General features: G+C 47.7%; 1 protein-coding gene across 1 annotated transcript in view; it reads right to left on the reverse strand.

Moving 5' to 3' along the window:
• Nucleotides 1–21,171, reverse strand: part of shank2b (SH3 and multiple ankyrin repeat domains 2b) — a 1,049,335-nt gene that overhangs the window by 988,512 nt on the left and 39,652 nt on the right. The window contains exon 3 of the mRNA XM_038808421.1: nucleotides 1,883–2,086. Within this exon, the coding sequence (XP_038664349.1) occupies nucleotides 1,883–2,086 (204 nt within the window). The remainder of the gene's footprint in view (nucleotides 1–1,882; nucleotides 2,087–21,171) is intronic.

A 21,171-nucleotide genomic window follows, 5' to 3' on the forward strand; every position in this document is an offset into this window, starting at 1 on the left:
TATCGAGCAATCCCGAATATATAAAAGTTAATGGCATTAATTTATTTTTTAAATTTATTTTTTATAAATTTAGAGTACCCAATCAATTTTTTCCAATTAAGGGGCAATTTAGCGTGGCCAATCCACCTAGCCTGCACATCTTTGGGCTGTGGGGGCGAAACCCACGCAGACACGGGGAGAATGTGCAAACTCCACACGGACAGTGACGACCCAGAGCCGGGATTGAACCTGGGACCTCGGCGCCGTGAGGCAGCAGTGCTAACCACTTGCACCACCGTGCTGCCCATGGCACTAATTTATAGACACCGATTGTTGCACTAGGATGGGGAATGCGACCTCGTGAGTGGCCAGCAAATGAGGGAGCAGCGACACCCCGATTAAAACATCCAGGAAGCAGGTACTGCTCAACTTCAAAAATCAGGCCATTCAGAGATCACCTACATGGACCGGCCCAGATTGAACCCCGTCACTTGGAATAGATTACAGAGCTCGAGGATAGCAATCACAGATAGATGGTGGAGTGAGTGTTGATCGTTGTTAGAACTGGAAGGTTAGTGGGAATAGAGGGCCAGTCTGAACAGGGATCGTGAGAATATCAGTAAAAATCAACTCATCCTGGATCTGGAAACCTGGAAGCTTTAGGACTTCAGGAAATGAATCACTGTTACTGCCCTCAGCGAGTCTGACCTATGGAAGTGAATCACCACTCAGATCCCAGGTACAAACAGCAGTCAGCTCTCAACAGTGCCATCAAAACCACATTTGTAGATTTCAATCAGGATCCTACTGAGAATGTAAAATTGCAGTCAGCCAGATTAAGATGGGAACAGACTAGCGCCATCTCTGGCTCCACCATCACACCACAGTGTACCCCCCCCCCCCCCCCCCCCCCCCCACCAGACACCTGTCCAATTTCTCCGAGGGTGAGGGTTAAAATTCTCCCCATAGATTTTAATTTGTGCACGAGAGCCAAAAAGACGAAGTAAATTGAGATCTCCTGATGTACATTGTTTGGTTCAACTGTGAATTTAGCAGTAAATTACATCCAAAGTGAATCAGTCACGGTATCAGCCATATCCACATCCAGTGATATAGGGTCTGACACTTCAGTATGGAGGGACCTCTGCTCTGCATCAGATGCCCCTTCCAGCTGAGATAACAAACCAATGCCCCATCTGCCCACTTGAGAGGCCACAAAAAGATCTCACATGACCATTCAAGGAGGACCAGTTCACTGGCATCAGAGTCAATGTTCATCCCTCAACCAACAGCAACCCACAAACATCTAGACGTGGATCTCCTTTGTGTTCATAGAATTTACAGTGCAGAAGGAGGCCATTCGGCCCATCGAGTCTGCACCGGCTCTTGGAAAGAGCACCCGACCTAAGCCCACACCTCCACCCTATCCCCATAACCCAGTAACCCCACCCAACACTAAGGCAATTATGGACACTTAGGGCAATTTAGCCTGGCCAATCCACCTAACCTGCACATCTTTGGACTGTGGGAGGAAACCAGAGCACCCGGAGGAAACCCACGCAGACACGGGGAGAACGTGCAGACTCCGCGCAGCCAGTAATGCAAGCCGGGAATCAAACCTGGGACCCTGGCGCTGGGAAGCAATTGTGCTAACCACTGTGCTACCATGTTGCAATGTTGCTCACTGCATACTATCTCCCTACTGTGTTTCGCACATTTCAAGAAAACTAAGCCATTGGCTGTGAAGTGCTTTGGGACATTGTGAAGTCAGGAAATTTCTCTCTCTCTCTCTCAACATGTCAATTTTTAAATTTCTCTAATCACCAAATTTGGAAACATCAATAATCAGAATCATTCGGTAAGAGAAGATGCAGAAAGCCATTGGCTGTGTTTCCACTGGTACCTCGAGCGAGGGAACCCCTTTGTGGGTTGGCTGGGGGTATTCTTTGAGCAGACGCTCCTCATCCAGAAATTTGCCGTCCCTTCCATCGCTTGCTGGCTGGAACAGACCATAATTCAGCACATCTTTCAAACTATGGTTCAGAGTGCACAGGATTTGTTGCTTGGCAACCCACACAGAAGCATCAGGATTAAACCGCATACATTTCTGTAAAACATGGAAAATTAAAATGTTACCAAACAGCCAGGATTGATCACACTGACCAACAGGATTGATAACACTGACCCACAGGAGTGATCACACTGACCCACAGGATTGATAACACTGACCCACAGGTGTGATAACACTGACCCACAGGAGTGATCACACTGACCCACAGGATTGATAACACTGACCCACAGGATTGATAACACTGACCCACAGGAGTGATCACACTGACCCACAGGGTTGATCACACTGACCCACAGGATTGATCACACTGACCCACAGGATTGATAACACTGACCCACAGGAGTGATCGCACTGACCCACAGGAGTGATCACACTGACCCACAGGATTGATAACACTGACCCACAGGATTGATCACACTGACCCACAGGATTGATCGCACTGACCCACAGGATTGATCGCACTGACCCACAGGATTGATCACACTGACCCACAGGATTGATTACACTGACCCACAGGATTGATCACACTGACCCACAGGGTTGATCACACTGACCCACAGGAGTGATCACACTGACCCACAGGAGTGATCACACTGACCCACAGGATTGATCACACTGACCCACAGGATTGATCGCACTGACCCACAGGAGTGATCGCACTGACCCACAGGATTGATCACACTGACCCACAGGAGTGATCACACTGACCCACAGGAGTGATCACACTGACCCACAGGAGTGATCACACTGATCCACAGGATTGATCACACTGACCCACAGGAGTGATAACACTGACCCACAGGGTTGATCACACTGACCCACAGGGTTGATCGCACTGACCCACAGGGTTGATCACACTGACCCACAGGATTGATCACACTGACCCACAGGAGTGATCACACTGACCCACAGGATTGATCACACTGACCCACAGGATTGATCACACTGACCCACAGGAGTGATCACACTGACCCACAGGGTTGATCACACTGACCCACAGGATTGATCACACTGACCCACAGGAGTGATCACACTGACCCACAGGATTGATAACACTGACCCACAGGAGTGATCACACTGACCCACAGGATTGATCACACTGACCCACAGGATTGATCACACTGACCCACAGGATTGATCACACTGACCCACAGGATTGATCACACTGACCCACAGGATTGATAACACTGACCCACAGGATTGATAACACTGACCCACAGGATTGATCACACTGACCCACAGGATTGATCACACTGACCCACAGGAGTGATCACACTGACCCACAGGATTGATCACACTGACCCACAGGATTGATCACACTGACCCACAGGAGTGATCACACTGACCCACAGGATTGATCACACTGACCCACAGGATTGATCACACTGACCCACAGGATTGATCACACTGACCCACAGGATTGATAACACTGACCCACAGGATTGATAACACTGACCCACAGGATTGATCACACTGACCCACAGGATTGATCACACTGACCCACAGGAGTGATCACACTGACCCACAGGATTGATCACACTGACCCACAGGGTTGATCACACTGACCCACAGGATTGATCACACTGACCCACAGGAGTGATCACACTGACCCACAGGATTGATCACACTGACCCACAGGAGTGATCACACTGACCCACAGGATTGATCACACTGACCCACAGGATTGATAACACTGACCCACAGGATTGATAACACTGACCCACAGGATTGATCACACTGACCCACGGGTGTGATAACACTGACCCACAGGAGTGATCACACTGACCCACAGGAGTGATCACACTGACCCACAGGATTGATAACACTGACCCACAGGAGTGATCACACTGACCCACAGGATTGATCACACTGACCCACAGGATTGATCACACTGACCCACAGGAGTGATCACACTGACCCACAGGATTGATCACACTGACCCACAGGATTGATCACACTGACCCACAGGAGTGATCACACTGACCCACAGGATTGATCACACTGACCCACAGGATTGATCACACTGACCCACAGGATTGATCGCACTGACCCACAGGATTGATCACACTGACCCACAGGATTGATAACACTGACCCACAGGAGTGATCACACTGACCCACAGGATTGATAACACTGACCCACAGGATTGATAACACTGACCCACAGGATTGATTACACTGACCCACAGGAGTGATCGCACTGACCCACAGGATTGATAACACTGACCCACAGGAGTGATAACACTGACCCACAGGGTTGATCACACTGACCCACAGGATTGATCACACTGACCCACAGGATTGATCACACTGACCCACAGGATTGATCACACTGACCCACAGGAGTGATCACACTGACCCACAGGATTGATCACACTGACCCACAGGAGTGATAACACTGACCCACAGGATTGATCGCACTGACCCACAGGATTGATCACACTGACCCACAGGAGTGATCACACTGACCCACAGGATTGATCACACTGACCCACAGGAGTGATCACACTGACCCACAGGAGTGATCGCACTGACCCACAGGATTGATCGCACTGACCCACAGGATTGATAACACTGACCCACAGGAGTGATCACACTGACCCACAGGAGTGATCACACTGACACACAGGAGTGATCACACTGACCCACAGGATTGATCACACTGACCCACAGGATTGATAACACTGACCCACAGGATTGATAACACTGACCCACAGGAGTGATCACACTGACCCACAGGATTGATCACACTGACCCACAGGATTGATAACACTGACCCACAGGATTGATCGCACTGACCCACAGGATTGATCACACTGACCCACAGGATTGATCACACTGACCCACAGGATTGATCACACTGACCCACAGGAGTGATCACACTGACCCACAGGATTGATCGCACTGACCCACAGGATTGATCGCACTGACCCACAGGAGTGATCACACTGACCCACAGGATTGATCACACTGACCCACAGGAGTGATCACACTGACCCACAGGATTGATCACACTGACCCACAGGATTGATCACACTGACCCACAGGATTGATCACACTGACCCACAGGAGTGATCACACTGACCCACAGGATTGATCACACTGACCCACAGGATTGATAACACTGACCCACAGGAGTGATCACACTGACCCACAGGATTGATAACACTGACCCACAGGATTGATAACACTGACCCACAGGATTGATAACACTGACCCACAGGAGTGATCACACTGACCCACAGGATTGATCACACTGACCCACAGGATTGATTACACTGACCCACAGGGTTGATCACACTGACCCACAGGAGTGATCACACTGACCCACAGGAGTGATCACACTGACCCACAGGATTGATCACACTGACCCACAGGAGTGATCACACTGACCCACAGGATTGATCACACTGACCCACAGGATTGATCACACTGACCCACAGGAGTGATAACACTGACCCACAGGATTGATCACACTGACCCACAGGAGTGATCACACTGACCCACAGGAGTGATAACACTGACCCACAGGATTGATCACACTGACCCACAGGAGTGATCACACTGACCCACAGGATTGATCACACTGACCCACAGGATTGATCACACTGACCCACAGGGTTGATCGCACTGACCCACAGGATTGATCACACTGACCCACAGGATTGATCACACTGACCCACAGGATTGATTACACTGACCCACAGGATTGATCACACTGACCCACAGGAGTGATAACACTGACCCACAGGATTGATCACACTGACCCACAGGATTGATCACACTGACCCACAGGATTGATAACACTGACCCACAGGATTGATCACACTGACCCACAGGATTGATCACACTGACCCACAGGATTGATCGCACTGACCCACAGGAGTGATCACACTGACCCACAGGATTGATCACACTGACCCACAGGATTGATCACACTGACCCACAGGATTGATCACACTGACCCACAGGATTGATCACACTGACCCACAGGATTGATCACACTGACCCACAGGATTGATAACACTGACCCACAGGATTGATCGCACTGACCCACAGGATTGATAACACTGACCCACAGGATTGATCACACTGACCCACAGAAGTGATCGCACTGACCCACAGGATTGATCGCACTGACCCACAGGATTGATAACACTGACCCACAGGAGTGATCACACTGACCCACAGGAGTGATCACACTGACACACAGGAGTGATCACACTGACCCACAGGATTGATCACACTGACCCACAGGATTGATAACACTGACCCACAGGATTGATAACACTGACCCACAGGAGTGATCACACTGACCCACAGGAGTGATCACACTGACCCACAGGAGTGATCGCACTGACCCACAGGATTGATCGCACTGACCCACAGGATTGATAACACTGACCCACAGGAGTGATCACACTGACCCACAGGAGTGATCACACTGACACACAGGAGTGATCACACTGACCCACAGGATTGATCACACTGACCCACAGGATTGATAACACTGACCCACAGGATTGATAACACTGACCCACAGGAGTGATCACACTGACCCACAGGATTGATCACACTGACCCACAGGATTGATAACACTGACCCACAGGATTGATCGCACTGACCCACAGGATTGATCACACTGACCCACAGGAGTGATCACACTGACACACAGGATTGATCACACTGACCCACAGGATTGATCACACTGACCCACAGGAGTGATAACACTGACCCACAGGATTGATCACACTGACCCACAGGAGTGATCACACTGACCCACAGGAGTGATAACACTGACCCACAGGATTGATCACACTGACCCACAGGAGTGATCACACTGACCCACAGGATTGATCACACTGACCCACAGGATTGATCACACTGACCCACAGGGTTGATCACACTGACCCACAGGATTGATCACACTGACCCACAGGATTGATCACACTGACCCACAGGATTGATAACACTGACCCACAGGAGTGATCACACTGACCCACGGGATTGATAACACTGACCCACAGGTGTGATAACACTGACCCACAGGAGTGATCACACTGACCCACAGGATTGATCACACTGACCCACAGGATTGATCACACTGACCCACAGGATTGATCACACTGACCCACAGGAGTGATAACACTGACCCACAGGATTGATCACACTGACCCACAGGAGTGATCACACTGACCCACAGGATTGATCACACTGACCCACAGGAGTGATCACACTTGTAATATGTACTAGATGCTGTGGAATGAAGAGGCAAGAGTTCAGCTCCTTTTTCACCAACATGCCTTTAATGGTTCAAACTCACTCTGCACAGAACTCTACAGATCATCACAAGCTCCAGAGTCCACCTGAAGCCCCTTTACATATCAGTGTCAATCATTGAACACGTAACATAAATGAGACCATCATTGAACACTTAACATAAATGAGACCATCATTGAACACTTAACATAAATGAGACAGCTAATTGCAATGTCTGTTAACCCATTACTTAACATCTCCCCTTCCTTGGAGAAAAAAACAATTAGGTAAAAACAAAATTTCATGAAACTAAAATTTTAAGAAACTAAAACACACACCTGATTCCCCTTTTTTTTTAAGTAGAAGAAAGAAAAATATTCACAGAAACAGGCGTCCTTCATTCACGATATCTAAAAGTTTCTGTGAACTAGCCCCTCTTTTCGTGAAACAGTCTGACAAAAGAACTAGGAGCAGGAGTAGGCCATATGGCCCCTCGAGCCTGCTCCACCATTCAATGAGATCATGGTTGATCTTTTGTGGACTCAGCTCCACTTTCCCGCCCGAACACCATAACCCTTAATCCCTTTATTCTTCAAAAAACTATCTATCTTTACCTTAAAAACATTTAATGAAGGAGCCTCAACTGCTTCACTGGGCAAGGAATTCCATAGATTCACAACCCTTTGGGTGAAGAAGTTCCTCCTAAACTCAGTCCTAAATCTACTTCCCCTTATTTTGAGGCTATGTCCCCTAGTTCTGCTTTCACCCGCCAGTGGAAACAACCTGCCCGCATCTATCCTATCTATTCCCTTCATAATTTTAAATGTTTCTATAAGATCCCCCCTCATCCTTCTAAATTCCAACGAGTACAGTCCCAGTCTACTCAACCTCTCCTCATAATCCAACCCCTTCAGCTCTGGGATTAACCTAGTGAATCTCCTCTGCACACCCTCCAGCGCCAGTACGTCCTTTCTCAAGTAAGGAGACCAAAACTGAACACAATACTCCAGGGACGCCGCACTAACACCTTATACAATTGCAACATAACCTCTCTAGTCTTAAACTCCATCCCTCTAGCAATGAAGGACAAAATTCTATTTGCCTTCTTAATCACCTGTTGCACCTGTAAACCAACTTTCTGTGACTCATGCACTCGCACACCCAGATCTCTCTGCACAGCGGCATGCTTTAATATTTTATCGTTTAAATAATAATCCCGTTTGCTGTTATTCCTACCAAAATGGATAACCTCACATTTGTCAACATTGTATTCCATCTGCCAGACCCAAGCCCATTCACTTAACCTATCCAAATCGCTCTGCAGACTTCCAGTATCCTCTGCACTTTTCGCTTTACCACTCATCTTAGTGTCATCTGCAAACTTGGACACATTGCCCTTGGTCCCCAACTCCAAATCATCTATGTAAATTCTGAACAATTGTGGGCCCAACACGGATCCCTGAGGGACACCACTAGCAACTGATTGCCAAGCACAGCCGTTCCTGTGCTTACATCAGCTGAACCCCCTCCCTGATTTGTAATAACTCCCTCCTGTGTACCCACAGCCTCTTGACAGCTTCTGACCCAATCTTCAACTGCCTGCCCCAAGACCTCTCCCCAGCTGACTGCTGTTTCCATCAGAAATCACACAGATTGGCCCAAAACAAAGGCGGACCCCCCTGCGTAATCCATTTCCATAGCAACATCGCATATCTGGGATGTCCCAGATACCAATCCAAACTAACTAATTTTACCTTCAAAACACCCCTTTGATTCTGGGGCCCCCATAAATGATTTAAACCCCTGGTGGGGACAGTGGCAGAGATCCCATCTCCACCAAAATTCAGAAAGGGAAACATCCAGTGTTGCTGCAATAGCACTTCCAACCCTGACCTAATCACAGAAACACAGCAGCCTTTGAGCTACTTTACGTGTTGTTTGACAGATTGTCAACCTGGGAATCTTCATATTTCACATTTAAAAATCTCAGTCCCCAAAATAAAAGTTATATTCATAATAAATATGAATCATGATATGACATATTAATAAAGATTTTCATTGATGTTCAAGTATCAAAATGGAATCTAATTGGAAAATAGTTTTGGAAGTGCAGAGTTTGAATATATTTAAAAATGCGCGAGATAACGTATCGTTGTTTAAAGCTTTTATCTGTCACATATGTAACACGACATAATCAGAGGCAGCAGATCCGTTACTCTCAGCAACCCCGAGATACATTTGCTTCAATGATTAATTTGCTTCATTCCCAAGTCATCCAGTACTGACTGACTGGCAAGACAATGGGCTGGATTCCTCCGATTGTCAGGCTATGTCTGGAGCATGTGTCTAGTCTTGCGATGAAAAAGTCAGTGCCACCCCCCCCCTACCCCCCCCCCACGCCTCACCCCCCCCCCCCACCCCCCCCCCTCGCCTCACCCCCCCCCCCCCAACCCCCCCCCCCCCCCCTGCCTCACCCCCCCCCCCCACCCCCCCCTCCCCCTCACCCCCCGATTGGAGGGGGCAGAGAATCCGGAAACAGGTACCGCCCCCGATTTCAGCATCACAAAGGGATTCTCCAGCCAATCACTGAATGTGATTTCAGCGTCAGCAATCAGAGACTCTCGCCCCAAGTCTTGACGCCAATGGAGAACCACGTCAGACAAATCAGCGGCACACCTGCACCGATTCCGCTATCAGTGAGGGGCTAGCACCGGCCACGCATGGAACACCAGCAAAACCCACGGTAAATAGTGCGGGAACCGCTGGGTCCGTAATGGACACCCGCAGGTCTGACAAGCTGCAGGCACGCTTAAACTATACACCCCCCCCCCCCACACACACACACACACACTGATCAGGGTTGGAAGGGGGGGACAGGTTGTGCTGGGGCAACCATACACACGATGGATCAGCTGGGGCCAGGGGGCACCGGGGGGGGGGGGGGGGGGGGGGTCCTGGGGGGGGCCGCCTATACGACCCAGGGGACCAGGTTTATAGCGGGCTGTCAGCAGCGTGCGGAGCCGCATGGCTGCCCTGCCGGCCGGGGTAATGATGTTGCACACCTGTCCACCCCGACCCTACAGCCCACCTCCTGGCCACCCCCCCCCCACTACTCCCCCCAGACCTAGCAGAAGCCCCCCGTCCAGCGGCACGACTGTCGGTGAAGTATGGCGGTGCAGGACACTGTCTGTATGCCCTCTCTCTCTCTCTCTCTCGCTCTCTCCGCAGCCACCACACCAGGTTCACGATTAGTGATAGAACACGTGGACTGCGCCGTCGGGAACTCGGCCCATTGGAGTCAGAGAATCGCGGGTGGGCCCACTAATGATATGCGAGTGGTGTTTCAACTCTGCACGCTGTGCGTCGCATTGACGCTGTTTTTGAAGTGGTGGAGCATCGTGATTCATGTCAAACTGCCGCCTGCTGCGATATCGCTGTTGGAGCTATTCTAAAGCCGATGGCCAATCCCAATTTCACCGTTGGCCAATGGCCAATCCCACCCATTGATTTCAAAATTCCCATCCTATTGTCAAATCTCTTCTTGGTATCTCAGATGCTGGTAAGTTTCATAGCTTTCCCGGAATGCCATGAACTGAGTGGGAACAGTCTTAATGATAGTTTCTGGCAAACTGCGTTTTGTAAATACCTTGGGCGGGATTCTCCCACCCCGCGCTGGGTCGGAGAATCGCCGTAGTGCCCCGACGCGATTCTCCGGCCCGGATAGTCCAAATGGCCGTTAAAAAAAGACAAGTTCCGCCGCCACTGTTCTAACCTGCTCTGAGCTGGCGGAACCTCGCCATTGAAGGGTCCGGGGGAGGCCTGTGGTGGGGAAGGCACTCGATGTGGCCTGGCCCGTAATCGGGACCCACCGATCGGCGGGCTGGCCTCTCTATCTTCCGGCCTCCTTTCGTCTGTGCTGGCACCTGTACTCCTGCCCCAGGTTAGGTCGGGGCCGGCGCGGACAAGGGAGACACCGCGATTGCGCAGAAATCGAGCCGGTGGAACTGAGCATCCGTGGGTTCACGCCAGACCCACTGCACATGCGCGGATACCCCGGCGCCCTTTCCACAGCCGGATCAGCAGCTGGAGTGGCGTGAACTGCTCCAGCGCCCTGCTGCCCTTTTGTAGGGGCCAGAATTGCTGATCCTGGGGCCCTGTTGACGCGTTTGGCATCAACACTTGGGCGAGATTTCCGCCCTGTCTGAAATGTCAATGAGCAAATGTGGCTATGGAATATTCCGACAATAACGTAGATGATGAGCGGCAAGAAAAAGATCTTGGTTTCTAGGAGCTGATGCACTCTTCCAAAAAGATCTACCTGGTGTTGTTGCTATGGGGTCGGTTGTCAAGGTAAGCGCATGGTTTAACAGATGTTTCACTGAGTTACATACTGCACAGTTTCTAATGAACTCTCTAATGAGCTGATCTATTATTGGCTGCTAGAATTCTTCACAGGATTGTTCTTAACAACATCCTGCTGCCCTTCCAGCATAAAATGTAATCCACGTTGCTAGGGCTCGTGGATAACTGTTTGAGTTCCATGTTCGATACAGCTGCCATCATAAGAACATAAGAACTAGGAGCAGGAGTAGGCCATCTGGCCCCTCGAGCCTGCTCCACCATTCAATGAGATCATAGCTGATCTTTTGTGGACTCAACTCCACTTTCTGGCCCGAACACCATAACCCTTAATCCCTTTATTCTTCATAAAACTATCTATCTTTACCTTAAAAACATGTAATGAAGGAGCCTCAACTGCTTCACTGGGCAAGGAATTCCATAGATTCACAACCCTTTGGGTGAAGAAGTTCCTCCTAAACTCAGTCCTAAATCTACTTCCCCTTATTTTGAGGCTATGCCCCCTAGTTCTGCTGTCATCCGCCAGTGGAAACAACCTGCCCGCATCTATCCTATCTATTCCCTTCGTAATTTTATATGTTTCTATAGATCCCCCCTCATCCTTCTAAATTCCAACGAGTACAGTCCCAGTCTACTCAACCTCTCCTCGTAATCCAACCCCATCAGCTCTGGGATTAACCTAGTGAATCTCCTCTGCACACCATAAGACCATAAGACCATAAGACATTGGAGCGGAAGTAAGGCCATTCGGCCCATCGAGTCCACTCCACCATTCAATCATGGTTGATTTCAACTCCATTTACCCGCTCTCTCACCATAGCCCTTAATTCCTCGAGAAATCAAGAATTTATCCATTTCTGTCTTAAAGACACTCAATGTCCCGGCCTCCACCGCCCTCTGTGGCAATGAATTCCACAGACCTACGACTCTCTGGCTGAAGAAATTTCTCCTCATCTCTGTTCTAAAGTGACTCCCTTTTATTCTAAGGCTGTGCCCCCGCGTCCTAGTCTCCCCTGCTAATGGAAACAACTTCCCTACGTCCATCCTATCCAAGCCATTCATTATCTTGTACGTTTCTATTAGATCTCCCCTCAACCTCCTAAACTCCAATGAATATAATCCCACGATCCTCAGACGTTCATCGTATGTTAGGCCTACCATTCCTGGGATCATCCGTGTGAATCTCCGCTGGACCCGCTCCAGTGCCAGCATGTCCTTCCTGAGGTATGGGGCCCAAAATTGCTCACAGTATTCTAAATGGGGCCTAACTAGTGCTTTATAAAGCCTCAGAAGTACATCCCTGCTTTTATATTCCAAGCCTCTTGAGATAAATGACAACATTACATTTGCTTTCTTAATTACGGACTCAACCTGCAAGTTTACCTTTAGAGAATCCTGGACTAGGACTCCCAAGTCCCTTTGCACTTTAGCATTATGAATTTTGTCACCGTTTAGAAAATAGTCCATGCCTCTATTCTTTTTTCCAAAGTGCAAGACCTCGCACTTGCCCACGTTGAATTTCATCAGCCACTTCTTGGACCATTCTCCTAAACTGTCTAAATCTTTCTGCAGCCTCCCCACCTCCTCAATACTACCTGCCCCTCCACCTATCTTTGTATCATCGGCAAACTTGGCCAGAATGCCCCCAGTTCCGTCATCTAGATCGTTAATATATAAAGAGAACAGCTGTGGCCCCAACACTGAACCCTGCGGGACACCACTTGTCACCGGTTGCCATTCCGAAAAAGAACCTTTTATCCCAACTCTCTGCCTTCTGTCTGACAGCCAATCGTCAATCCATGTTAGTACCTTGCCTCGAATACCATGGGCCCTTATTTTACTCAGGAGTCTCCCGTGAGGCACCTTGTCAAAGGCCTTTTGGAAGTCAAGATAGATAACATCCATTGGCTCGCCTTGGTCTAACCTATTTGTTATCTCTTCAAAGAACTCTAACAGGTTTGTCAGGCACGACCTCTCCTTACTAAATCCATGCTGACTTGTCCTAATCCGACCCTGCACTTCCAAGAATTTAGAAATCTCATCCTTAACGATGGATTCTAGAATTTTGCCAACAACCGAGGTTAGGCTAATTGGCCTATAATTTTCCATCTTTTTTCTTGTTCCCTTCTTGAACAGGGGGGTTACAACAGCGATTTTCCAATCCTCTGGGACTTTCCCTGATTCCAGTGACTTTTGAAAGATCATAACTAACGCCTCCACTATTTCTTCAGCTATCTCCTTTAGAACTCTAGGATGTAGCCCATCTGGGCCCGGAGATTTATCAATTTTCAGACCTTTTAGTTTCTCTAGCACCTTCTCCTTTGTGATGGCAACCATATTCAACTCTGCCCCCTGACTTTCCTGAATTGTTGGGATATTACTCATGTCTTCTACTGTGAAGACTGACGCAAAGTACTTATTAAGTTCCTCAGCTATTTCCTTGTCTCCCATCACTAGATTACCAGCATCATTTTGGAGCGGCCCAATGTCTACTTTTGCCTCTCGTTTGTTTTTAATGTATTTAAAGAAACTTGTACTATCATTCCTAATGTTACTGGCTAGCCTACCTTCATATTTGATCCTCTCCTTCCTTATTTCTCTCTTTGTTATCCTCTGTTTGTTTTTGTAGCCTTCCCAATCTTCTGACTTCCCACTACTCTTTGCCACATTATAGGCTCTCTCTTTTGCCTTGATGCATTCCCTGACTTCTTTTGTCAGCCATGGCTGCCTAATCCTCCCTCTGATAACCTTTCTTTTCTTTGGGATGAACCTCTGCACTGTGTCCTCAATTACTCCCAGAAACTCCTGCCATTGCTGTTCTACTGTCTTTCCCACTAGGCTCTGCTTCCAGTCGATTTTCGTCAGTTCCTCCCTCATGCGCCTGTAATTACCTTTATTTAACTGTAAAACCTTTACATCTGATTCTACCTTCTTTCTTTCAAATTGCAGACTGAATTCTACCATATTATGATCACTGCTTCCTAAGTGTTCCCTTACTTTAAGATCTTTTATCAATTCTGGCTCATTACATAACACTAAGTCCAGAATAGCCTGTTCCCTCGTGGGCTCCATCACAAACTGTTCCAAAAAGCCATCCTGTAAACATTCAATGAATTCCCTTTCTTTGGGTCCACTGGCAACATTATTTACCCAGTCCACCTGCATATTGAAGTCCCCCATGATCACTGTGACCTTGCCTTTCTGACATGCCCTTTCTATTTTGTGGTGCATTTTGTGCCCCTGGTCCTGACCACTGTCAGGAGGCCTGTACATAACTCCCATTATGGTTTTTTTGCCTTTGTGGTTCCTCAACTCTACCCACACAGACTCCACATCGTCTGGCCCTATGTCGTTTAGTGCTATTGATTTAATTTCATTTCTAATTAACAAGGCAACCCCGCCCCCTCTACCCACCCTCCAGTGCCTGACACCATCATGGTATTACAGGTATTTTAACATTAATCTTTCTGCTTTAGCTTTACAAGAAAAGGATTTAACACCTGCAATCAGCCATAATTCAGTAGTTTACAGCTTTAACTGCAATATGTTGCTTGTCCTCACTTTTCTTAATCATGCACCAAGAATAAATGCACAGAAATAATTCCTTGTGGAACATTAATCAAAATTGAAAATATGAAGTCAGAGCAGCAAGGCCAGTTATATTGGCTAATGGGAGTGACCTTCCCTAAACTGGTTCTCAACCACTATTAAAAGTTTTGTAGTTTTGCACTTTGTGTAGCTCTCTGACCAACCATTTGAAGTTTTTGCTAGCAAAATTTTGTGCCAATTTGGTCGAGGAACTAACATCTTTCTGCGGAATCGAATGTTTATGTATCGAAAATGGTGAATGCTCTGAAATCCCAAAAGTACAGAAGTTGTACATGGAGCTATGACAGAGGAGTAACGAATTGAGGACGAGAGCAACATCTAATGTTACGTGAGAGCCTCCAAACTAAACCATCCTCCTCAGGCACGGAGGAAAAATCTGTGGTTGCTGCCTCCTTGCCCCAGTCTAATTAAGCATATAGCACTGTGAAGGAGTCACTGCGGTCTGAATGCAATAATCCTGAGAAAATCCAGCATTTGACTGAAAGATTAAAATAATCTTTGAAAATCCCAACAGCATTGCCTGTGAGCTCCAAACCTTTAGCAGAAAGTAAATATGAGTGCTGTCTCTCCACCAGAGTGGCGTGTGAGAAGTTGAAGTACAGAACGCAGTGAGGATACTTTCATAAGAACATAAGAACATAAGAACTAGGAGCAGGAGTAGGCCATCTGGCCCCTCGAGCCTGCTCCGCCATTCAATGAGATCATGGCTGATCTTTTGTGGACTCAGCTCCACTTTCCGGCCGGAACACCATAACCCTTAATCCCTTTATTCTTCAAAAAGCTATCTATCTTTATCTTAAAAACATTTAATGAAGGAGCCTCAACTGCTTCACTGGGCAAGGAATTCCATAGATTCACAACCCTTTGAGTGAAGACGTTCCTCCTAAACTCAGTCCTAAATCTACTTCCCCTTATTTTGAGGCTATGTCCCCTAGTTCTGTTTTCACCCGCCAGTGGAAACAACCTGCCCGCATCTATCCTATCTATTCCCGTCATAATTTTTAATGTTTCTATAAGATCCCCCCTCATCCTTCTAAATTCCAACAAGTACAATCCCAGTCTACTCAACCTCTCCTCATAATCCAACCCCTTCAGCTCTGGGATTAACCGAGTGAATCTCCTCTGCACACCCTCCAGTGCCAGTATGTCCTTTCTCAAGTAAGGAGACCAAAACTGAACACAATACTCCAGATGTGACCTCACTAACACCTTACACAATTGCAACATAACCTCTCTAGTCTTAAACTCCATCCCTCTAGCAATGAAGGATAAAATTCCATTTACCTTCTTAAACACCTGTTGCACCTGTAAACCAACTTTCTGTGACTCATGCACTAGCACACCCAGGTCTCTCTGCACAGCGGCATGCTTTAATATTTTATCGTTTAAATAATAATCCTGTTTGCTGTTATTCCTACCAAAATGGATAACCTCACCTTTATCAACATTGTATTCCATCTGCCAGACCCTAGCCCATTCACTTAACCTATCCAAATCGCTCTGCAGACTTCCAGTATCCTCTGCACTTTTTGCTTTACCACTCATCTTAGTGTCATCTGCAAACTTGGACACATTGCCCTTGGTCCCCAACTCCAAATCATCTATGTAAACTGTGAACAATTGTGGGCCCAACACTGATCCCTGAGGGACACCACTAGCTACTGATTGCCAACCAAAGAAACACCCATTAATCCCCACTCTATGCCTTCTATTAATTAACCAATCCTCTATCCATGCTACTACTTTACCCTTAATGCCATGCATCGTTATCTTATGCAGCAACCTTTTGTGTGGCACCTTGTCAAAGGCTTTCTGGAAATCCAGATATACTACATCCATTGACTCCCTGTTATCTACTGCACTGGTAATGTCCTCAAAAAATTCCACTAAATTAGTTAGGCACGACCTGCCCTTTATGAACCCATGCTGCGTCTGCCCAATGGGACAATTTCTATCCAGATGCCTCGCTATTTCATCCTTGAGGATAGATTCCAGCATCTTCCCTACTACCGAAGTTAAGCTCACTGGCCTATAATTTCCTGCTCTCTGCCTACCTCCTTTTTTAAACAGTGGTGTCACGTTTGCTAATTTCCAATCCACTGGGACCACCCCAGAGTCTAGTGAATTTTGGTAAATAATCATTAGTGCATCTGCAATTTCCCTAGCCAACTCTTTTAGCACTCTGAGATGCATTCCATCAGGGCCAGGAGACTTGTCTGCCTTTAGCCCCATTAGCTTGCCCATCACTACCTCCTTAGTGATAACAATCCTCTCAAGGTCCTCACCTGTCATAGCCTCATTTCTATCAGTCGCTGGCATGTTATTTGTGTCTTCCACTGTGAAGACCGATCCAAAAAACCAGTTCAGTTCCTTAGCCATTTCCTCATCTCCCATTATTAAAACTCCCTTCTCATCCTCTAAAGGACCAATATTTACCTTAGCCACTTTTTTTTGTTTTATATATTTGTAAAAGCTTTTACTGTCTGTTTTTATATTCTGAGTAAGTTTACTCTCATACTCTAACTTACTCTTCTTTATAGCTTTTTTAGTAGCTTTCTGTTGCCCCCAAAAGATTTCCCAGTCCTCTAGTCTCCCACCAATCTTTGCCACTTTATATGCTTTTTCCTTCAATTTGATACTCTCCCTTATTTCCTTAGATATCCACGGTCGATTTTCCCTCTTTCTACCGTCCTTCCTTTTTGTTGGTATAAACCTTTGCTGAGCACTGTGAAAAATCGCTTGGAAGGTTCTCCACTGTTCCTCAACTGTTCCACCATAAAGTCTTTGCTCCCAGTCTACCTTAGCTAGTTCTTCTCTCATCCCCTTGTAATCTCCTTTGTTTAAACACAAAACACTAGTATTTGATTTTACTTTCTCACCCTCCATCTGTATTTTAAATTCCACCATATTGTGATCGCTCCTTCCGAGAGGATCCCTAACTATGAGATCATGAAACAATCCTGTCTCATTACACAGGACAAGATCTAGGACTGCTTGATCCCTCGTAGGTTGCATTACATACTGTTCTAGGAAACTATCGTGGATACATTCTATAAACTCCTCCTCAAGGTTGCCTTGACCGACCTGGTTAAACCAATCGACATGTAGATTAAAATCCCCCATGATAACTGCTGTACCATTTCTACATGCATCAGTTATTTCTTTGTTTATTGCCTGCCCCACCATAACGTTACTATTTGGTGGCCGATAGACTACTCCTATCAGTGACTTTTTCGCCTTACTATTCCTGATTTCCACCCAAATGGATTCAACCTTATCCTCCATAGCACCGATGTCATCCCTTACTATTGCCCGGATGTCATCCTTAAATAACAGAGCAACACCACCTCCCTTACCATCCACTCTGTCCTTCCGAATAGTTTGATACCCTCGGATATTTAACTCCCAGTCGTGACCATCCTTTAAACATGTTTCAGTAATGGCCACTAAATCATAGTCATTTACGATGATTTGTGCCATCAACTCATTTACTTTATTCCGAATACTACGAGCATTCAGGTAAAGTACACTTATGTTGGTTTTTTTACCTTTGTTTTGAATCTTAACATCTCCAGTTTTATTCCTTTTGTTATTATTGGGCCTATTCACTGAGCTCCCCTCAGTCACTGTACCTTGTACTGTCGCCCTTTTAGATTTTTGACTATGTCTTCTCTGCCTTGCACTTTTCCCCTTACTTCCTTTTGCTTCTGTCCCTGTTTTCCTACCTTCCAACTTCCTGCATCTGTTCCCATCCCCCTGCCACATTAGTTTAAACCCTCCCCAACAGCTCTAGAAAACACCCCCCTTAGGACATCGGTTCCAGTCCTGCCCAGGTGCAGACCGTCCGGTTTGTACTGGTCCCACCTCCCCCAGAACCGGTCCCAATGCCCCAGGAATTTGAATCCCTCCCTCTTGCACCATCTCTTGAGTCACGCATTCATCCTATCTATCCTGACATTCCTACTCTGACTGGCTCGTGGCACTGGTAGCAATCCTGAGATTATTACCTTTGAGGTCCTACTTTTTAGTTTAACTCCTAACTCCCTGAATTCCGCTTGTAGGACCTCATCCCGTTTTTTACCTATATCGTTAGTGCCTATGTGCACCACGACAGCTGGCTGTTCACCCTCCCCCCCCCCCCAGAATGTCCTGCAGCCGCTCCGAGACATCCTTGACCCTTGCACCAGGGAGGCAACATACCATCCTGGAGTCTCGATTGCGTCCACAGAACCGCCTGTCTATTCCCCTTATGATCGAGTCCCCTATCACTATAGCCCTGCCATTTTTCTTCCTGCCCTGCTGTGCAGCAGAGCCAGCCACGGTGCCATGAACCTGGCTGCTGCTGCCTTCCCCTGGTGAGCCATCTCCCTCAACAGTATCCAAAGCGGTATATCTGTTTTGCAGGGAGATGACCGCAGGGGACACCTGCACTGCCTTCCTACTCTTGCTCTTTCTTTTGGTCACCCATTTTCTATCTCCCTCATTAATTTTCACCTGCGGTGTGACCAACTCGCTAAACGTGCTATCCACGACCTCCTCAGCATCGCGGATGCTCCAAAGTGAGTCCATCCGCAGCTCCAGAGCCGTCAAGCGGTCTAACAGGAGCTGCAGCTGGACACACTTCTTGCACGTGAAGGAGCCAGGGACAGTGGACGTGTCCCTGAGCTCCCACATCGCACACGAGGAGCATGACACGGGTCTGGGATCTCCTGCCATGTCTTAAACCCTTGGTAAACTTAAACAACTAAAATTTCAAAATAAAAATGAATAAATTAGACAATGAAAAGAAAAAGAGAGAAAAAGAAAAAGAGAGACTACTTACCAGGGTTAAAAAGCACCTCCTCACACTCTGCACCGATTTACCTCACTCCACCAAATTACCAAGTTTCAATCCCCCACTCTGGATGAGTCTCCTGGAAAAGTGCTCGCTTACTGTGTGCGCTCTCTGTCTGTCTTTTATACAGACCTCAGCTAACCGATGACTCAAAAAATACCTTAACTTCAAAGAGAAGAATACAATGTGCCCCTAAAACAGGCCTCAGGTGATTGACAGATAACTGCCTCTCAGCAATTAGGGTGGGGGCAGCTTCAACCAATCAGCCACTAAGCTCCACACTGCACTTTTAACTGAAAAACAGCAGAATTAGATTTTCCACTTACCTTTGCTGATTTACCTCACTGCACCAAATTACCAAGATCTAGGGGCTGTTGCTGTGTCTGGGGGTGCATGTGCAGAGTGAGGTTTTCCAGCACAGTCGATCACTGGATGGCAATCTGAGAGAAGACGGGACACACAAGTGTGGGGGGGGGGGGGCTTGGGGGATTTGAGGGTCCCAGGGTGGAAGTCCCAACTGATTGTTGGTGTCTCCCCATCTCAAATTCATTACAAATATAACAATACGGCTGGTGTTGCCAGTCCTGCAGAGTCTGCCCTTGTATTGCTCGTGGCAGCCGAGGATGGCAGGTGCCAGAGAAGGCGGCAGCAGTGCCGACGCAGATGGAGATGGCATCCCATAGGCAAGGCTGCACATCCTGAAGACCCGGCTGCCTATCAGGCTGAGGAGGAACCCAGAGGGTGACGCCGCCGTTGGCCCAAGGTGCACAGACGTTGTAAGTCTTTTGACGAGATGATGGGCAGCGCGTGCTGCAGGAAGCTCCGTCTCAGCAAAGAGGCATGGCAGCACCCGTGCCCGTGTTCTCGCAGACTTGGCCCCCCCGTGGCAGAGGGGGGGCACCCACTGCCAGTGGCTGTGAAGGTGGCTGCAGCTCTGAGCTTTTATACCACTGGTTCATTCCAGGGCTTGAGAGGAGATGTGTTCGGCATTTCCCAAACTACAGCCCACAAGAACAAAACATAGAACATACAGTGCAGAAGGAGGCCATTCGGCCCATCGA

This window comes from Scyliorhinus canicula, chromosome 9, assembly GCF_902713615.1.
Source record: "Scyliorhinus canicula chromosome 9, sScyCan1.1, whole genome shotgun sequence".
NCBI classification, from domain to species: Eukaryota; Metazoa; Chordata; class Chondrichthyes; order Carcharhiniformes; family Scyliorhinidae; genus Scyliorhinus; species Scyliorhinus canicula.